Raw genomic sequence first — 18284 nt, forward strand, 5'->3', positions numbered from 1 at the left:
CGGGCCCGGTTTGGGGGTGCTGTGCAGGAGCCAGCCCCGGGGGGGGGCCCGATCCGGGCCCGGTTTGGGGGTGCTGTGCAGGAGCCAGCCCCGGGGGGGGGCCCGATCCGGGTCCGGTTTGGGGGTGCTGTGCAGGAGCCAGCCCCGGGGGGGGGGCCCCATCCGGGCCCGGTTTGGGGGTGCTGTGCAGGAGCGAGCACGGGGGGGGCCCCATCCGGGCCCGGTTTGGGGGTGCTGTGCAGGAGCCAGCCCCGGGGGGGGGGGGGGCCCGATCCGGGTCCGGTTTGGGGGTGCTGTGCAGGAGCCAGCCCCGGGGGGGGGGGGGCCCGATCCGGGTCCGGTTTGGGGGTGCTGTGCAGGAGCCAGCCCCGGGGGGGGGGCCCGATCCGGGCCCGGTTTGGGGGTGCTGTGCAGGAGCCAGCCCCGGGGGGGGGCCCGATCCGGGTCCGGTTTGGGGGTGCTGTGCAGGAGCCAGCCCCGGGGGGGGCCCGATCCGGGCCCGGTTTGGGGGTGCTGTGCAGGAGCCAGCCCCGGGGGGGCCCGATCCGGGTCCGGTTTGGGGGTGCTGTGCAGGAGCCAGCCCCGGGGGGGGCCCGATCCGGGTCCGGTTTGGGGGTGCTGTGCAGGAGCCAGCCCCGGGGGGGCCCGATCCTGCCGGGCGGGGCGGTCCGTGCAGCGCCGAGCACCGGGCGGGGGAGGACGAAGCGTCGGGAGGGCTCAGCCGGGGGCGGGGGGAGGAGCAGCCCCGCGGTACCGGCGCCGTTCTCGCCTCCGTGCGCGGCAGCGGAGGAGCTGCCTTCCTCCCCATCCTCCTCTTCTTCCTCCCCATCCTCCTCTTCTTCCTCCCCGGGTGTCCCCCCCCGAGCGCCGGGCCCCGATGGGACCCCCCGGCCCGGCCGCCCGGCTGCTGCCCCCGCTCCTCCTGGCGCTCGCAGGTAGGGGGGGAGCCGGGGGGGGGGGGGAGATGGGGGGGACCCCCCGGGGGTGCTGGGGAGGGGGGGGGGGTGGTCTCCAGGGACCCCAGACACCACAAACCCTTAATTATGGGGGGGGGGGCACCCCTGGGGACTCCCTGACACCAGGGACCTGTAACTATGGGGGGGGGGGGGAGTTGGACCCCCCGAGAGCCCCGATACCTGGGACCCGTCACGATGGGGAGCGGGAGGGGGGTGGCCCCCAGAGACCCCCCCCCCACCAGGGAGCCTTAATGCAGGGAGGGGTTGGGGGGGGGGGGACCCCCAGGACCCCTGGGTCCCTTATTTCGGGGGGGGGGGGTGGGGGTGCAACAACCCCCCGGGAGCCGGCTGCCTGGGCCCTTAGATTTGGGGGGGGGGGTGGACCCCAAGGCCCCAAGACACCTGGGCCCCTTCATGCTGGGGGGGGGACACAGGGGACCCCCAGGAGCCTGGACGCCTGGGTCCCTTATTTCTGGGGGGGGGACACGGTCCCCAGGGACGCACACGGGGGGACCACCAGCACCCCGGATGCCTGGGTCCCCTCCCAGGAGGAGGGGGGGGATCCTGGGGGGGTCCCCCCACAGCCACGATCGGGGCGGGGGGGGGCTCTCGCAGGGGCCGCCCACGGCACGTTCACGGTGGGGGCCTGGCCGCGGGTGGCCGTGGTGCCCTTCGGGGGCTCGGTGGCCATCAACTGCAGCCGCAGCGCCTGCCCGGGGGGCAACGCCACGCTGGGGCTGGAGACCCCCCTGGCCGTGGGGTTGGGGGCCGGCGGGCGCCGCTGGCAAAGCTTCCGGCTCCTCAACGTCTCCCAGTGGAACCCCGGCACCGCCACGTGCTACGGGCGCTGCGGTGATACCCGAGTCGACGCCAGCGCCGGCATCCTGGTCTACCGTGAGTGCCGGGGTCGGTGGGGGCCGACAGGCAGCACTGAGGGATGCGGTTGACGGCTCGGTGGTCACCCCCTGCCAGGGTTACCGGAGCGGGTGGTGCTGGAGCCGGTGCCGGCCGTGGCGGTGGGCGAGAGCCGTAACCTGACGTGCCGGGTGGTGGAGGTGGCTCCGGTGGGGAACCTGACGGTGACGTTGCGCCGAGGTGCCGAAACGCTACGGACGGAGACTTTCGGTGCCGCCGAGGGCAGCACCAGCGTGGCCGTCAGTCACCTGCTGACCGCCGGCCCCGGCGACCACGGGCAGGACGTCACCTGCCACGCCGAGCTGTCCCTGCGGCCCCACGGGCCGCTCTTCGCCCGCGCCGCTGTCCCCGTCAAGCTGTCGGTTTTCGGTGAGTCCCCACCGCGTGGCCGGGCTCCGGTGTTGGCGCCGATGCTCCTGTCCGGGGGGAAGGTGGGTGCCACCCTGTCCCCGACCCGTCCCCATCCTCACTGGAGCCCGGTGAGGGTCCGGCCACCGGGATCATCTCCCCGGCACTGAGGCGCGGCCGGGGACGAGGCACATCCCTGGTGACGCCGCATCCCCGCAGCCCTCCCCGAGCCGCCGCGGCTCCGGGCTCCCGCCCGCCTCGAAGCTGGCACCGCCACCAACATCAGTTGCCAGATCACCGGAGCCTTCCCCGCCGGCGATGTCCGCTTTGCCATCACCCTGGCAGAGCAGCGCCTCAACTTCACCGTGACAGCAGCCGGCGACGTGCTCACCGCCACCGCTGTTCTCTCAACCGACACCCTGGGGCGGCAGGAGCTGACCTGCACTGCGGCGGTGGCAACGGCGGCACGGACGGCACGGACGCAGCTCCACGTTTACCGTAAGTCACCGGGTGCGGCGCAGCGGTTGCTGGACCCCTTTCCAAAATCCTGTTGGACCCGCGGCACCTTCCCGCAGGCTTCCCGGCGCCCATCCTGGAGCTGAGCCCGGCATCGGCACCAGCGGGCAGTGAGGTGACGGTGGCGTGCCACGCCGGCGTTGCCGAACCCCCCGCCGTCCGGCTGCAGCTCCGCGATGCCGACGGGGGGGTTCTGGCCGAGGGGCCGCAGTCCCGGCTGGAGCTGCGGTTGGTGGCGCGGCGGGAGGATGACGGGCGGCAATTCGGGTGCCGGGCCAGCCTGGCCATCGGCGACGGCACGGTGACAAAGGACGTGGACGCCTGGCTCGCCGTGCTCTGTGAGTGCCATGCCGGAGCGGCCTGGCTGCGCCAGTGGCAGCCGGCACGTGCTGCTCCCGGCGTTCCCGGTGCATCCCTCCATCTTTTCCAGATATGCCCGAAATGGCAGCGAGCGACTGCCCCAGCAACCGCACGTGGCTGCGGGGGACGCAAGAAGCGCTGTCCTGCCGCGCCGCCGGCAACCCCGCACCCACCGTCGTCTGCGGCAGGAACGGTGTCGCCATCAGCACCAGGGAGCCGGAGCTGGTCACCCGTTCCCGAGCCGGCACCTACCTCTGCAACGCCACCAACAGCCTGGGGACACAAAGCCGGCTGGTCACCATCCGCGTGGAGTGTGAGTGGTGCCGGTGTCTCCTGCCGCGGCTGTGCCGGTGGCAACCGCGCTAACCGGGACCCCTCTTTTCTCCCCCAAGACGAGCCCATCCTGACGGAGAAGGGCTGCCCCACGCACCGCACCTGGGTGGAGGGGGAGCGGCGGGAGCTCGCGTGCCGCGCCGACGGGGACCCTCCGCCCAGCACCCGCTGCGCCCGCGACAGTGGTGCCCCCCGCGCCCGGGGGAGCCGGGCCGTCAGCCGGGCCGACGCTGGCCGCTACGTTTGCCGGGCCACCAACAAGCACGGCTCAGCCGTCCGCAGCATCATTGTCACCGTTGAGTGTGAGTACCGAGGGAGATGGAGAACCGGCGGCACCGGGGATGCCATGGTGGGGTGGGGATGGCTGTGCCGGGGATGCCGTGACCGTGCCAGGGATGCCATGGCGGGGTGGGGATGGCTGTGCCGGGGATGCCGTGGCTGTGCTGGGGATGCCATGGCGGGGTGGGGATGGCTGTGCCGGGGATGCCGTGACCGTGCCAGGGATGCCATGGCTGTACCAGGGATGCCATGGCTGTGCCAGGGACGCCGTGTCCACGTCAGCCCCGCGGTGAGCCCGGCTGCCTTTGTGCCGGTCCCGTGGGTGCAGGGTGGGGAGCAGCGGGTGGGCGGGTGGTTGCCGCACCCCATCGAGGTGTATGTGGGGGGCACCCAGCGCCCCCCCTCCCCACCACGTCGCTCCCGGCTTACAGACGAGCCGAGCATCGGTGAGACGGGCTGCCCGGCGCGGCGGCTCTGGGTGGAGGGGACGCCGGCAGAGCTGGCCTGTGCCGCCAGCGGGAACCCCCCGCCCCACGTCGCCTGCGCCAAGCTGGGGGACGGCGAGGACCCCCCCCCGGCGAGCCCCAACGTCACCCGCGCCCACGCCGGCACCTACCAGTGCCGGGCTACCAACACCCACGGCTCTGCCCTGCGCAACATCACCGTCGCCGTCGAGTGTGAGTGCGGGGAGTGGCTTTTTGGGGTGGGAAAAAAAGGGGTTTGGTTATTTTTTTAAACGCCGGGCGGTGGTTTTGGCTGATGGACGGTGCCGCCCCGGTGCAGACAGCCCCGCCGCGGTGAGCCTACGCGTGCTGCCCTCCGCCAACGTCTCGCAAGGTGCCAGCTTCAGCGTGGAGTGCCGCGCCGAGGGGCTGCCCACCCCCACCTACGGCTGGGCGCTGCCGCCTGCCCCCAACCTCCGCTTTGCCGCCGATAACCGCTCGGTCGCCGTAGCCGGTGCCGCCGCTGCCAACCGGGGGCTTTATACCTGCACCGCAACCAACAGGCACGGCCGGCGAGCCGGCAGCGTGATGGTCCGGGTGGACGGTGAGACGGGGTGCATTGGTAAAGGGGGGGGGGCGCGGGGGTCTCTCCATCGCCGCCGTGGCATCACCGGCGCCTTCTCACCGCGCAGAGAGCCGGCTGGCCCTGCTGGCTTCGCTGGGCTCCTTGGGTGCCGTCACCGTGGTGGGTTTGGCGGCTGCCGGCGGTTATTACCTGAAGTCGACGGCGTGTAAGAAAGGGGAATACAACGTGCGCGACGCCGAGGGCTCCTCCGAAGCCGCCTGCCTGCACCAGCAACGGCACGACCGCGGCGAGATTTACGGCATCCAGCTCACCCAGCCGTAACTGGGAACGTCCCCTTCCCCGGTGGGATGGAGGTTTGGGGGGTCCCCGTGTACCCCCCCCCCGCCCTGGCCCCAGCGGGGGTTTGGGGGGGAGGGGGGGGGAATTTGGGGGTTTTTTGGTGATTTTTAACATTTCGGTGCCGTGCTGAGGGCAGCGCGGCCGTAACTCAGGTGGGGGGTGCTCAGCGGGGGGCCGGGGCCGCCGGCTCGGCTCTTCCCGGGGGATAAAGCAACACCCAATAAATAATTCCATTTTAATCGGAGGAAGGACGGCGACTGTCCGCGTTTGCCTCACCGCGCCCTACCCGGCTGCCGGAGGGGACCCGGGCGGTTGGGGTCCAGGGGGGTCCATCCCCCCCCCACCCCTGCGAGCGCCAGGCTGGGGGCGGGCAGGAGCCCCGTGGGTGCTGGCAGCGGGGGGGTCCCCGAGCTCGTCTGGGGGGGTCTGGTGGGTGCCGGGGCTCAGCCTGGCATCGGCTCGGGATCCCGCTGGAGAATCCCGGGGCTGGAAAATCCTCCGAGCCGCCCTGGCCCCCCCCTGCCTGCGCAGCCCCCCTGCCTGCGCAGCCCCCCTGCCTGCTGTCCTCTGCTTCGTCCCCCCGAAGCCCCGTCCCGCGTCCCCAACCTGCAGCAGGCGATGGGGACCCCCAGCCCGGCCAGCACCTCGCTGTCCCCAACCCGCAGCCAGGGACATGGACACCCCCCCCCCCAGCACCTCCTTGTCCCCAAACTCCATCCCACGTCCCCAGCCCCGCACCCAGGTCACCCATCCCCGTCCCCGCAGCTCCCTGCCGGGGCCACCAAACCCCCCGGGGGTGGCATCAAGACCCGACCAAACACCGACTCCCCCAAATCCCCCCCCCCCCCCCAAAGCCACAACCGTCACCCTACGCCACCCCAGAGCGAGTGACACCGGGACAGCACCGCGCTGCCATCAGCACCAGGACATTTAATGGCTCCCAAGGGCCCATCCAGGACCTCGATACCCCCCCCAGCCCCCCATCTCTCTGCCGCCGTCACCGCTGCCACCAACGTCCCCTCGCCGCTGCCGGGGGGGGGGTCCTCACCGCCACCTCGTCCCGCTGCCGGCTGGGTGACACCGCTCCCCGCAATGGGGACATTGGGGACGGGGGGTCCCGCTCTTCCCGGGGATGTTCCAGCACCGTCGGCACCGCACCCGGTACTTCTTGTACCTGGGAGAAACCCCTGGGGTGAAGCCGGTGCCACCCTGGGGAGAAGGGGGGGGGGGTGTCACCTGGGGGGGGGGGGTGTCCCCGTCCCTACCTGATGCCACAGGCGTTGCAGAGGGGGGTCCCGTTCTCGGCCGCGCGCCAGAGCGGAGTCCGGCGTGTCTTGCAGGAGGCGCAGCGCTTGCTCCCTGCGGGGAACACGCGGCTGCACCCCCAAACCCCAGCGGTCTTGGGGTGACGGGGGGGGGGGGAAGGGAGGACAAGCCCAGGGACACCCGTCCCCCCGTCCTTACCCTGGGCGAGGGGAGCGTCGTCCTCCGAGCTGCTGCCCACCTCGGGGGGTCTGGCCGGGGAGCTGCTGCCCCGGCTCCGGCTGGGATCCCTGCGGGAATGGGGGGGTCAGGGGCAGCAAGAGCGGGGGGACCCCCCGGAATGGGGACCCTCCTCGGGTGCTGCCGGGTCCCTGTGCAGGGAAGGTGCAACCGGACAGACGGATGGAGCAGCCAGAAATCTGGGGGTGCACCCAGACAGATGGACGGAGCATCCCAGGGGTGCAGCCAGACAGACGGATGGAGCATCCCGAGGTTGGGGGGCACCCAGGGGTGCAGCCAGACAGACAGACGGAGCATCCCGAGGTTGGGGGGCACCCAGGGGTGCAGCCAGACAGACGGATGGAGCATCCCGAGGTTGGGGGGCACCCAGGGGTGCAGCCAGACAGACAGACGGAGCATCCCGAGGTTGGGGGGCACCCAGGGGTGCAGCCAGACAGACGGATGGAGCATCCCGAGGTTGGGGGGCACCCAGGGGTGCAGCCAGACAGACGGATGGAGCATCCCGAGGTTGGGGGGCACCCAGGGGTGCAGCCAGACAGACGGATGGAGCATCCCGAGGTTGGGGGGCACCCAGGGGTGCAGCCAGACAGACAGATGGAGCATCCCGAGGTTGGGGGGCACCCAGGGGTGCAGCCAGACAGATGGAGGGAACAGTCCAAGGTCGGGGGGGCACCCAGGGGTGCACCCGGACAGACAGACGGAGCATCCCAAGGTCGGGGGGGCACCCAGGGGTGCAGCCAGACAGACGGATGGAGCAGCCAGAAATCTGGGGGTGCCCAGAAGAGCATCCGGACAGACGGACGGTGGTGCCGCGGTGAAGCCGGTACCTGCTGCCGCGGGCGGTGATGAGGAGGCGGCAGCCCTCGGCGCTGCCGGCAGGAAGGCCCAGGCGCATCCGGAGGGTCACCCCACGGAAAGAGGGGTCCCGGGGCTCGGCGCCACGCTGGGGGGCCGCCTGCTTGTGCCGCCGCCCGCTGCCGGTACCGGTGCTGCTGCCGGTACCGGTGTCGGTGCTGCCAGCCAGGTGCCGGCACTGGAGGCTGATGAGGCTGAGGGCGTCGGGGCCGCCGGTGGGTGCCGGGGGGAGCCCGGGGTGCTCCGGAGGGGTGGCGGGAGGTGCCGGGGGGTGTTCAGGGGGGGCCAGCAGCCGCGCAGTCTCCTGCAGGAAGGTGAGACCCTCCCCGGGGGGGGCTGGGGGGCTCCAGGGCCCCGGGGGGGGCTCCGGGACCCCGTTCCTGCCCGGGGGCTACCGTTAGGGTGCGGGATGGGGACCCCCCCCACTCCCCCCTGGGGGGCTGCACGGGGCCGGCCCCGGTGCCCCCGGTTCCCCGCCGTGGTCTGACCACCCCCACTCGCGATTCCCCCCCGTCCCGTCCCGTCCCGGTGCCCCGCAGTGGATCCATCCCCGTTTCTCCCGGTTCCCACCTGCGGGCGCGGGGGTCCCCGGTCGCGCCCCCCCCGGGGCTGGGGGGCGGCAGGAGGGGACGGCAGGGTTCGGGATCGAGGCAGAGCAGCCGCTGGAGCAGCGAGAAGTCGGGGGGCTGCCCCTCCAGGAAGAGCTGCTCCGCCATCACCGGCACCGGCCCCGGCCCCGGCCCCGGCCCCGGCCCTAAACCGGCTCCAGCTGCGGGGGGGCGGGGAGGGACCCCGTGGGCGGGACCCCCGGGTGGGGCAGGGACCCCCCCGGGTGGGGCAGAACGGGGAGGGGGGTGTCATCCCCCACATCCCACCGCCGTGGGGTTCTGCCCCCCGCACTCCCCGAGCCCCCCCCCAGCCCTTCAAACCCCCCCCCCATCCTGCTCGGAGCCCCCCGGACCCAAAGGGTCCCCCCAAACCCCCCCAGCTCCACCCATCCCCACTCAGGGTGGGGGTCCCCAACAGCCCCCCCAGAGGGACCCCAAGCACCGCTCAGACCAGATTTATTATTAACGAACCGCAGCGCTCGTTATCCCAAATCCAGACCCCCAGGAGATGCTGGGGGGGGGGGCGCACACCGCAGTGTCCCCCCCTACTCCGGGGTCCGACCCCCCCCCCCTTCCAGCTCCGCCGTCACCGTCCTGCAGCGTCTCCTCCTGCTTCGGGGGGGGGGTTGTCCTGCTTTGGGGGTGGTCGTTCTGCTCAGGGCAGGGGGTGGGGGGGGGTTCATCCTACTGGGGGGTCCCCCCCCCCCGCTGTCAGTGGGGTTTGGGGACGTGTCCGTCCACGTAGAAGTTGCGGGTGACCCTGGGGAGGGTGAAGTGGGCCCCCTCCAGCTCCGGCCCCAGCACGATCTGGCAGCCCAGGCGGGAGTTCTCCTGCAGCTGCGGGGCCTGGTCCAGCAGGTCCTCTTCCCTGGGGGGGGGGGACACACGGATGGGGGGGGGGGGGTCCCCCAGGGCCGGGGAGGGGGCTCAGGGGTGGCGGTGGAGGTCACGGTCATGGGGGGGTGGTGGGATGCTGGGGGGGGGGGGGAGGTAAAGGGGTTTAGGGGGGGGTTTGGGGGGGTCCAGGGTTCTCTGGGGGTGCTGTGGTACCTGGGGGAGGGGGTCAGGGTGGCCCCTGGGGGGGTTGTGGTCTTTGGGGGGGGGTTAAGGGGTCTGTCGGGGTCCAGGGGGTGCGTCAGGGGATCACGGTGGGGGTGCTGCGATCCCTGGGGGGGGGCTCGGGGGGGGATCAGGGGGCTCTGAGGGGGGTTCTGGGGGTGCCCAGAGGCTGCGCAGGGTTGGGGGGGGCAGCGGGGAGAGGACGCGGGGCCGGGGGGGGCCGGGGGGGCCGTTACCGCTCGTCAGGGGCCGGGAGCCGGTCGAGGTGGGGGGTGCTGACGTAGACGTGGCAGGTGGAACAGGCCAGGGAGGCCTCGCAGGCGCCTGCGGGACCCCCCCGCTCAGCACCGGGAACCCCCCCGGCACCGGGACCCCCCCGCTCAGCACCGGGAACCCCCCCCGGCACCGGGACCGCCCCCATCCCGTTCCCAGGGTGGTCCTGAGCCAGCTCCCACCCGTTCCGGACCCCGACCTGGCCACGTACCGCCCCCCCTGCCCCCGGTCCGCCCGCCGCCCCCGGTCTGTCCGCTCCGGTCCCGGTCCGCCCCCGGTCTGTCCCCCCCTGTCCCGGTCCGCCCCCGGTCTGTCCCCCCCGCCCCCGGTCTGTCCCCACCCCGTCCCGGTCCGCCCCCCGGTCCCGGTCCGCCCGCCGCCCCCGGTCCCGCCCGGATCGTGTGTCGTCCCCCCCCCACCACCGGTGCCGGTGCCCACCCTCCAGCTCCAGCCCGTGCCGCTGCGCCAGGTGCAGCACGTTGTCCCCGACGCGGCCCCGCACCGGGACGTGACGCCCCGTTCGATCCACGAAGACGACGTTCACCCTGGGGACCGGGACACGATACCGGCAATCAGTACCGGGACCCACCCTCCCCGCTACCGGTACCGCCTCCCTGGCAGCCTCCCGGTTACCCACACGGCCCCCTCCGGCTCCTCCGCAGCGGCCCCGCCGCCGCCGCCGCCGCTCAGGCCCCGCGCCGCTCCCCGCAGCAGCCGCCGCGTCACGGAGCCGCCGCTCGCCGCCGCCATGGAGGCCGCCATGACGGGCGACACGTGACCGCCGCCACGTGACCGCCGCCGAATGGGCGGTGCCAGGAGGGAACCGCGCTGGTCCTAGTGCCGCCCCTCCCCCCCCAAGTGCTAATTAAACCTCATTAAACCTCCCGCGGGGGACCCAGAGGACCCCCTAATATCGGGGGGGCGCACCTTGCATAAGAAGGGGGGCACCTAGGGGACTGTTATAAGCAGGGTGGGGCTCTGTGCATGAGGAGGGGACACAGGGGACCCCCCCAAATTAAGGGGGAGCTGGAGGGGACACAGGGGACCCCCCCCAAATTAAGGGGGAAGGAGGGGACACAGGGGACCCCCCCCAAATTAAGGGGGAGCTAGAGGGGACCCCACACATGAAGGGGGGGGCACACCACCCCAGAAAGGGGGGGACCCTTTGCATTGAGGGAACATGACACCCAGGACCCCCCCCCACCTTGCTTGGCCATATTAGGGAGGGGGAGGAGGATGGGGGGGGTTGGGGGTCTCCCCCCAATTGGGGGGGGGGGGCTACCTCGTTAGGGGTGATGACATCACAGCAAACACACTAAAAAAGGAGAAGAGCCATATAAATATAGCTTTACTTTGGGGAGGGGCCAGCTGGGGGGGGGACATGGACAACCCCCCCCCAACCCCATACAGCAAACTAGACAGCATCGACAGTAGAAACAGGGCAACAACTCAAAAACAAGGAAATCCCCCCAAAAAAGAGGGAGGGAAGAGAAAGGAAGGCAGGGACCCCCCTCAAACACACCTGCTGGGGGGTGTGCCCCCCCAAGTTGGGGGGGGGGGGGGAAGGCAAACCCCCCCCCAGCCAGGAAGGGAGGAACCTTATTTTTTTTTTTTTTTTAAAAAAAAGGCAATAAAAACGAGCATTAAAGTAAAAAGGCAACTTTTACCCCCAAAAAAGTGTAAAATCTCGGCAGCTCCAGTCTTTTAAAAAAAAAACCCAAAAAACAAAAAAACCCAACAAAACCACAAAAAAAATCCCCACACAAATGAAATGTCCAGGAAGGGGGGGGCTGAGGTGCCCAGCTTAGCCTGGGACACCCCCCCCCCCAAGGGGAACATGGGGCTGGGGGGGCCCCCAAAACTGGGGAGCCCCCCCACTCCTCCCCCCAAGCAGTGGGTTAAGGCAGGGAGCGCATGGGGGTTTTTTTGGGGGGGCAGGGGGGGGGACACACACGCAGCTCCCAGTTACTGCTGGGGGGATGGAGGGGGGGCACGGCAAAAAGAAGGGGGGCCCGTGGCTCTCAGGAACCCCCTTACGGCACGGGGAAGGGGGGGGTTTGCAACGAGATATCCCCCCCCACCCATCCAGGATCAAATCTTTCAAATCACTTTAAAACCCTCCAAAAATAGTCAAAAAAAAAAAAAAAAAGACTAAACATTTAAAAAAAAAAAAAAGACCAAACCCAAACCACCAACTACCCACATTTGTACAAGATTTACAGGGGGGGGGCAATGGAAAATGGGGGGGGGGGGGCAGCTAAAATATCCTCTTCCGCTTCAGGTAGGAGTCGGCGTAATGCCCCCCCAGGCCCTGGGAGTGCTGCCCCACGTAGCACCCCTCGGGGCTGGGCTCCGGGGAGGGCAGGAGGTGGGAGAAAGCTCTTTTCTGGCCACCCACGGGGGTCTGAAAAAGAACAAAAAATAAAAAAAAATAAAAAAGAGGAAGGGGGGTGTCAGGGTGGGATTTGGGGGGGGTTGGAAGGGATTCAGGGGGGTTTCTTACCTTTGAGTGGGAGCTGTGCGAGTGGCTGGGGGGTCCCAAGGGGAGGACGGCGTCTGCGGAGCCCGACGGTGGCATCCCGACGGCCTTGGGGCGGGGGGCAGAAATTAAGGGGGCTCCGAAGCAGAGGGGGGGGGTCCCCAAGCTTTGGGGATGTGAGGGGGGGGGGGTCTCACCTTGTTGAGGTGACTCTGTTTGAGCCCAGCTTGAAGGCCACTGGTGAAATAGGAACTGGGGGATCCTGAGTAAAAGGGGGGCAGGGGCGGCCCCAAAGCCCCTCGCTCGAACCCCGGGGATGAGGAGAGCTGGAAGGGGAAAGGCTGAGGGTGACAATGGGGTCCCCCACCCAAAACAGGGTGGGGTCTCCCCCCCATTTTCTCATTTAACCCCCCCCCCCAAGGTACCAGGGGAGCGTTTTACCTTGTGTCTGCTGTGCCCAAAGCCCCCCAGGATGGATCCAGCAGGGTCTCTCGTCTGGGGGTAAATCCGGGAGCCCAAATCCTTCACCAGAGAAAAGACGGCTTAGAGGGGCTGCTGCAGCCCCGTCTCCCTGCAAAAACCTTTCTAACCCCTCCCAAAATCTACTCTCTCCCCCCTCAAAAATCACACGTACCGGTTGGTAATCGAAGGCGTAGCCGTCCCCGGCCAGCCCGGGCGAGGGGAGAAGCGGATCGGGCAGGGAGGGTTGGGAGAGCCGAGGGTTGGAGACGCTCCCCAGAACACCGGCTTTCAGATTAAACGCTTTATTAGCGGCACCTGAAAAAGGCAGAGATTTGTTAAAGGAAGAGAAATCTGCCCAAAAAGGTCCGTTCCTCCCTGTTGTTTGTCCTGGGGGATTTCCCTTTTCTGTCTCAAAGCGGGAAGGGGGGGAAATAAAAAAGGGAAGGGAGAGCACTCACCTCCCAGGCTGTTCGCCGGCAGGAGGCTGTGCAGGTTCAAGTAGGGGTTGAGAGGAATTTTGAAGTCTTTGGGGGGCTCCCCCAGGAGCGAGACCTGCGGGAGAAACATTTGGGGGGTTCAGATACCAAAACCAGCCCCAAAACCACATCGGAAAGCGTTCGGCGATGGCACGACTCTCCCCTCAAAGTGCCACAGGCTTGTCCCGGAGCGAGGGGACCTTACCCCGGAGGTGGGAGGTCCGTTTTCGTTCTGTTTTGGTTTTTGGAGACCGCTGATGACGGATCCCAAAATGGAAGTGGTGAGACCCTGAAGAGCCGGGGGGGTGACGGCGGGAGGGGTGAGTTGAGGCACCTGCGTCCCCAGCACTGAACTTTCCCGATCTACCCCCACCGGTCCCAGGAAAGAAGCCAGGGGTACGTTTCCAGAAGGCAAAATCGGTGATTTGACGTGTCCCTGCGCCATGTCACCGGGCAAGGAGCCACCTGGGGAGACAGAAGGGGAGGGATGGCACCGGCATCCAGCCCCCCCGGCTTTGTTTCGGCCCTTTTCCCCCGCTTCCACACAAGCTGCCTCGTGCCAGCGTCCGTCCTGCACCAGGAAAGCCGAACCCTGTCCCCCTCCGTGGCTTTCCCCCGAAAAAAAACCCCACAGAAGGAGGGACGTGCCCTTAGGCTGGCACTGCGCCTCAAAGCACGGCGAGCTCCGCGGGACTCCCTTCCCCACCGGAAAGCGTTGCCCCGTTCGTGCCGTGCCGCCGGTCGTTACCTGAGGAGAGCTCTCCCAGGAGCTGGCTGGGGGGCTGCGCCGGCGCGTTGGCCAAACCCAGGGTGCCGTGGGACAGGGAGCTCAGCGGCGAGTCGCCCAGGATCCCCGGTTTCTGCAAAAGACAGCAGGAGGTTTAACGCCATGAGAAGCCGATGTGTCCGCGGCAAATCTGTGGCTCCGGAAGCGGCGGAAACCCCGGGATGGTGGGCTCGCGGATCACAACCGTCGGCTAAAGGCTTGGCGCAGGCATGGAGAGAAACGCACCGGTAAGTTTTCTCGCTCTCCCCCCACCCGGTGAGCCCAAGCTCGGCGCAGGGATCGGCTCAACGAGCGCCGGACGGAGGCGGAAAGCCGATGAGCCACCTCACCGGATCCCCAGAGAGGAACTGCTCACGGAGGTTGAAGCCTCCGGGCTCCGAATCGAAACAACAACTCGCTTTTCCCCACGAGGAGAACAGCTCCAGCGTTACTGGAGTCACTGGGGCGACTGGTGTCACCGCCAGACCCCTCGCCGCAGTCGCTGCCTGGTTTTAAAGGGAAGGAGGAGGCGGGGAAGGCGTTTTGGGAGGGGGGGGTGTCCCGGCGCTACGGCTCGGTACCACCGCACACACAGCACGTTAACGCGCCGGCTGCCTCCTACCGCTCACATGGAAGAGGGTTTGGTTCTCCTTGTTCTGCAGCAGCTGGGTCCAGACCTGGTTCTGCAGGGACAGGGAATTCCCAAACAATGCCTTCCAGACCAAAAAGCACAGCGAGAAAGACCAGAAAAGACAGAAAATCACTCAAAAAGAGGAGAAAACCAAGCGCAGGGCGGTTCGAGCGGCACAGGGAGAGCGAGAAGCACAGCAGGGAGCTTTAATCCTCTCTCTGCTCCTCTCTCAAGCGGCAACGAGAGTTTCGGGAGCCGCGGAGGCCCAAGAGCGAGGCGGCCACAAAAAAGAGCAGCGGCACGAGCCCGCCGGTGGGTTTGGGAGACCCCTGCCCGTCAGCGGTGGCAGCACCCTGATCTAAGAGCGGATTTGTTTCTCCGCCTCGCAGAATCGAGGCAGGCGACAGCGCAAGGGCTCCGTCACGACGGCGGCATCGGCGTCCGCGGCGCGAAGGGAAGCCGGCGTCGGCAAAATCCCCGCGTACCTGTTGCGCTTGGGTTTGGTTCTGCAGCGCGAGTTGGAGGAGAGCCGTGGAGAGGGCCGGGTTGGTGACCAGCGGCACGGAGGGAGCGGCGCCGAGGATTCCTGGAGAGGAGAGAAGCCGGAGGAACTGCCTGCCGCCGTGAGGACAAACCCCCCCCAGCCTCCGCTCGGCGTTCGGCCTTACCCTGTTTTCCTCCGACGGCCCCGTGGAGCAGGGGGTTGAGCAGCAGCTGGAGGGAAGCGGGATTTCCCAGGCTGTTGAGAATCTGGAGGATATTCGGCTCGGGGAGGAGCCCTTTCCCACGATTCAGCGCCTCGAAAAACCAAAAACCAGCACGTTAAAAGCTAAACACCCAGCTTTGAGGCTTCTTCTCACCCCAAATTTACCCTTATCCTCCCAAAGCCAGCAAGATCCCAGTTCCCAGCGAGATCCCAGTTCCCAGTGAGATCCCAGTTCCCAAATATCTCATCGTAGAACAGGGAAGAAACAACCAACCCATCCCTGCAGCTGACAAAAGCTGAGGCGCAGCGCCAGCCGCACAGTTTGCCATCGCTATCGGCGGCTACGCCGTCTGCAATCCTGCCCGGCAAAGCTCTCCGCATCGAGCGGTTGCCGGATTTTGGTGCCAACCGGAATTCCTGCCCTGATTTTTGCGGCGGCGTGCAGGAAGAGAAGAGCAACAGGGGAATTTGTGCCGTGTAACCGGAGTCTGGGAGCGCCAGCACACCGGAGATGCCCAGATGTAGGAGCCACGGGCAACAGACGGCCGCTCCATAGGGGATCCGATGGGAAACGTGCCGGCTGCTCCGTGACAGCCTGCTCCAAGCTGGATACCCGAGCTTGGGAATGCTGTCGCAGCGACAACAAGCTGCGCGGGGAGGAGGAGGAGGAGGGGAGGAAGCAGCGCACACACAAGCCTCACCGTGGCCTGCGCGGCTATCAAGGCAGCCAACATGCTGCGGCCGGGAGGGCCGGGAGCGCAGAAGGAGACTCGGACGTGATTCCCGGCGAGCGGCAAACCATCCGTGGCCTGCTGAACCATCTCCGCCACCTCCGCCGACTCGTACTCCAGGACCGCGAAGCCTTTCAGCTGCCCGTCCTGGCCGTAGGCCAGCTAGGAGAGGGATGCCAAAAAGGAGGATGAGGACAACGGGAAAAGAGGGAGCAAGCACCACCGAGACCCAAGAGATCCTCACACAGCCGTGGGACCCCGGGGAGCTGCTCTCTACGGGCTCTCAAACTCCCCGTGAGCGTGCGGGGACTCGGAGAGAGGCCGCGCACCCCAAAAAATCCCCCCCTCTGACCTTCTCACCTGGCAAAAAGTGGGGGCGCAGGCGGCGGAGAAGACCTGCCGCAGCTCCTCGAGGTCGGCGTAGTTGTGAGGCAGCTTGTCGACGCACAAGCACTTGGAATGGAGAAGGTCTAACGTCAACTGGTTGACGTCCGTCCAGTGGACGTAAAGAGTCCGCGTGCCCAGCTGCTTCCCCAGCAGATCCGACTTGGCTCTAGCCGCCGAATCCTTTTTCATATACTCCACAAATCCGTAACCTTTGGAGTGTCCCGTTTTCTCGCTGTAGACCAGGAAACAACGTTCCAGGTTGCCAAAAGGTCGGACCAGCTCCTCGAATTGTTGCTGGGTGTAGAGCTGAGGGAGGTTGGCGATACACAGCAGGGCGTCCGTGGGCTGCAGCTGCACCGAGATCTCCTTGTCCCGGAGTTTGCTCAGGTGGAATTTTTTGATGGCCGATTCCGCCTGTTCCCCGTTGAGCAAGGTGACAAACGCTGCGGGAGCAGAGCCGGGAGGGAAGGGTGAGGCTGTGCGGCACCCTTGTCACCCCAAAACATGAGGTGCAGGGTTAAACCCCGGGGAAAATTCATCCCTCCGGCCACCGTTAGTGCCCCAAGCTGAGGGGAGAAGCGGGAGGGAAGGTCTCGGCGAGCACCGGCTGGTGAAATCACGCCGTCCTCGGTGAAGTGACCCCATCCCCGAGCTCCGGGGAGACACCGGGGACAGGGACGGCGGCCCCAGGTCCCAGCCACCCTCACCCCCTCCCCAACAGAGGGGACGCCGCAGTGCTGGATTCGATGTCGACAGCAGCTTACTCACCAGTCCCTTTGTATTTGTCCACAAAGCAGTATTTCAGCTCGTAGTCGCTCAGCAGATCGTGGACTTCCTGGATAAACAGAGGGATTTTAAGTAAAATAATAATAAAAAATGAAAGGTATCAGTTTCTAGGGAGGAGCTCCAGCAGGTCCCCTAACTCCTACCGGTCACCACACATGGCACCCCCAAATAGTTCCCCTCTCCCCAGCTTGGGAGAGGGGCGCAGAGAGGGAACGGGCTCGATTCAAAGCAAAGACGCTCCCCGGGAATCCTCATCGTGCGCTAAAACCAGCCCTCGGGCCCTAAAATCATGCTCCCTCCTTGCAGCGTCACCTGCCTTGTCCCGGCTTTGACACCCCGAGGGTGTTTATCCCCTAAGGCCACCTGGGGAAGCTGCTCCTCCTCCTCCTCCTCCCTGATAAGCATCTTCAAACCAGTTGCTGAGAGCAAAGACTTTGCCCTCCCCGAAATAATTTACAGACCTTCGGACTCTCCGACACCTCCGGGCGATAATTAACTCTAATTTACGGGGAAGGGAATTAAGAAAAGGGGCGGAGGGAGCGCTGAGGCGTCCAGGGCTCGTTTGAGGCTCGTTAAGCGGCACCGGGTCTTCCTTAGAGCCGGGTTTGGGGGGAACCAGGGGGTGACTCCCCCGTTCCTCCCCCGGGAGCCGTTAAAGCGACAAGACAGGAGGGGTTGGGGGCGGGAAAGATTTGGGGGGCAGGAGCCAGGGTGAGCCGAGGCCGTGAGGGGTTCAGGGAGCCCTGAGGAGCGGCCGAAGAGCCAGACACAGGACCCGGCGGAGTTCGGGTCCCCGGCTGCCCGTTATCCCGGCTCCGGCTCTGCCCTCACCCTCCTCCACATCCCCCAAGCCGGCCCTTACCCCAGACCTCCACCCCGAAGCCTCAACCCCAGCCCCGGGGGAGCTCGAACCGCCCACCCCAGGCCCCATCCTTCCTCAGCCCCAGGCCCCGGTATCCCCTCAGCTTCCCCCGCCGCAGGCCCGGCCCCGGTGCCCCCCCCCCTCAGCTTTCCCCCGGTCCCGGCCCGTACCTGGTTGCTCACGTCGGCCGGTAGCCCGCGGATCAACACTTTGCGGCGGTTCCGGAACTGCCGGGCGCTCCGCTCCAGGCGGTTCCGCACCTCGGCCGGGTCCAGCACCGGTAGCTCCTCCTCAGGGGCCCGGCCCAGGCCCAGGCCCAGGCCCGGGCCCGGTAGCTCCGGGCTCGGCGCCGTTACGGCGCCCGCCAGTGAAAGCGCCGCTGCCGCCGCCATCTTGGGCACCCGCCGCCTCCTGGAACCATCGAGACGTAGAAGGCGGGTAGAGCGCCGTCAATACGCCGCCGCCTCATTGGCCCACCCGCCGCCAAGCCCACGCGGGAGCATTCTGTGCCCTCATTGGGCAGGGCGAAAAAAACAAGCCGGCAGCATCGGTGCTTTCTATTGGGCGGAGACGCCCCTTATTAGCATTCGACCTCCTGATTGGGCAGAACCGGACGAGCCCTGCG

General features: G+C 67.7%; 3 protein-coding genes and 1 long non-coding RNA gene across 7 annotated transcripts; 1 reads left to right on the top strand and 3 right to left on the bottom strand.

Moving 5' to 3' along the window:
- Window positions 1-728: 728 nt before the first annotated feature.
- Window positions 729-5319, top strand: ICAM5 (intercellular adhesion molecule 5). Of its 3 annotated transcripts, none has more exons than XM_075738152.1 (10): window positions 729-935; window positions 1572-1850; window positions 1929-2240; window positions 2439-2717; window positions 2795-3073; window positions 3166-3408; window positions 3488-3730; window positions 4139-4384; window positions 4491-4754; window positions 4843-5319. In XM_075738152.1, exons 1-10 carry the CDS (start codon window positions 878-880, stop codon window positions 5055-5057), a joined length of 2418 nt encoding a protein of 805 aa, XP_075594267.1. In that variant the 5' UTR covers window positions 729-877; the 3' UTR covers window positions 5058-5319. The 3 variants fall into 3 exon arrangements, with proteins under 3 accessions (XP_075594267.1, XP_075594268.1, XP_075594269.1); XM_075738153.1 differs by having other exon boundaries at window positions 3184-3408; XM_075738154.1 differs by lacking the exon at window positions 4843-5319 and having other exon boundaries at window positions 4495-4658.
- Window positions 5320-6017: 698 nt separating this feature from the next.
- Window positions 6018-6898, bottom strand: LOC142598759 (uncharacterized). Its single transcript, XR_012832727.1, has 3 exons — window positions 6540-6898; window positions 6341-6434; window positions 6018-6249 (listed from the first exon to the last, which is right to left on the bottom strand). It is a non-coding gene; the product is annotated as an uncharacterized LOC142598759 (long non-coding RNA).
- Window positions 6899-8622: 1724 nt separating this feature from the next.
- Window positions 8623-10161, bottom strand: FDX2 (ferredoxin 2). Its single transcript, XM_075738045.1, has 4 exons — window positions 10011-10161; window positions 9812-9918; window positions 9337-9424; window positions 8623-8909 (listed from the first exon to the last, which is right to left on the bottom strand). The coding sequence occupies exons 1-4, from the start codon at window positions 10133-10135 to the stop codon at window positions 8753-8755; spliced, it is 477 nt and encodes a 158-aa protein (XP_075594160.1). The 5' UTR covers window positions 10136-10161; the 3' UTR covers window positions 8623-8752.
- Window positions 10162-10703: 542 nt separating this feature from the next.
- On the bottom strand, window positions 10704-18092 carry RAVER1 (ribonucleoprotein, PTB binding 1). 2 transcript variants are annotated; one of them, XM_075738043.1, is made up of 15 exons: window positions 17830-18092; window positions 16780-16846; window positions 15985-16454; window positions 15595-15786; window positions 14856-14985; window positions 14673-14773; window positions 14186-14239; window positions 13539-13650; window positions 12996-13255; window positions 12773-12866; window positions 12487-12629; window positions 12294-12374; window positions 12050-12178; window positions 11877-11960; window positions 10704-11777 (listed from the first exon to the last, which is right to left on the bottom strand). In XM_075738043.1, the coding sequence occupies exons 1-15, from the start codon at window positions 18049-18051 to the stop codon at window positions 11631-11633; spliced, it is 2286 nt and encodes a 761-aa protein (XP_075594158.1). In that variant the 5' UTR covers window positions 18052-18092; the 3' UTR covers window positions 10704-11630. The 2 variants fall into 2 exon arrangements, with proteins under 2 accessions (XP_075594158.1, XP_075594159.1); XM_075738044.1 differs by lacking the exon at window positions 14186-14239.
- Window positions 18093-18284: the final 192 nt, after the last annotated feature.

The sequence above is a fragment of the Balearica regulorum genome, chromosome 30 (genome assembly GCF_011004875.1).
Source record: "Balearica regulorum gibbericeps isolate bBalReg1 chromosome 30, bBalReg1.pri, whole genome shotgun sequence".
Classification (NCBI taxonomy): domain Eukaryota; kingdom Metazoa; phylum Chordata; class Aves; order Gruiformes; family Gruidae; genus Balearica; species Balearica regulorum.

What these genes read in the sequence shown, in the direction of transcription:
- ICAM5 (XM_075738152.1), top strand. Translation starts at nt 878, where the DNA reads ATGGGACCCCCCGGCCCGGCCGCCCGGCTGCTGCCCCCGCTCCTCCTG. An exon ending in CATCACCGTCGCCGTCGAGT is followed by an intron (nt 4,385 to 4,490) that starts GTGAGTGCGGGG and finishes GCCCCGGTGCAG; the next exon opens with ACAGCCCCGCCGCGGTGAGC. An exon ending in CGTGATGGTCCGGGTGGACG is followed by an intron (nt 4,755 to 4,842) that starts GTGAGACGGGGT and finishes CTCACCGCGCAG; the next exon opens with AGAGCCGGCTGGCCCTGCTG.
- FDX2 (XM_075738045.1), bottom strand. Translation starts at nt 10,135, where the DNA reads ATGGCGGCCTCCATGGCGGCGGCGAGCGGCGGCTCCGTGACGCGGCGG. An exon ending in GAGGAGCCGGAGGGGGCCGT is followed by an intron (nt 9,919 to 10,010) that starts GTGGGTAACCGG and finishes CCCGGTCCCCAG; the next exon opens with GGTGAACGTCGTCTTCGTGG. An exon ending in CTCCCGGCCCCTGACGAGCG is followed by an intron (nt 8,910 to 9,336) that starts GTAACGGCCCCC and finishes CCCCCCCCCCAG; the next exon opens with GGAAGAGGACCTGCTGGACC.
- RAVER1 (XM_075738043.1), bottom strand. Translation starts at nt 18,051, where the DNA reads ATGGCGGCGGCAGCGGCGCTTTCACTGGCGGGCGCCGTAACGGCGCCG. An exon ending in GGCCGTCGGAGGAAAACAGG is followed by an intron (nt 14,774 to 14,855) that starts GTAAGGCCGAAC and finishes TCTCCTCTCCAG; the next exon opens with GAATCCTCGGCGCCGCTCCC. An exon ending in AGAACCAAACCCTCTTCCAT is followed by an intron (nt 13,651 to 14,185) that starts GTGAGCGGTAGG and finishes TGTCTTTTGCAG; the next exon opens with AAACCGGGGATCCTGGGCGA.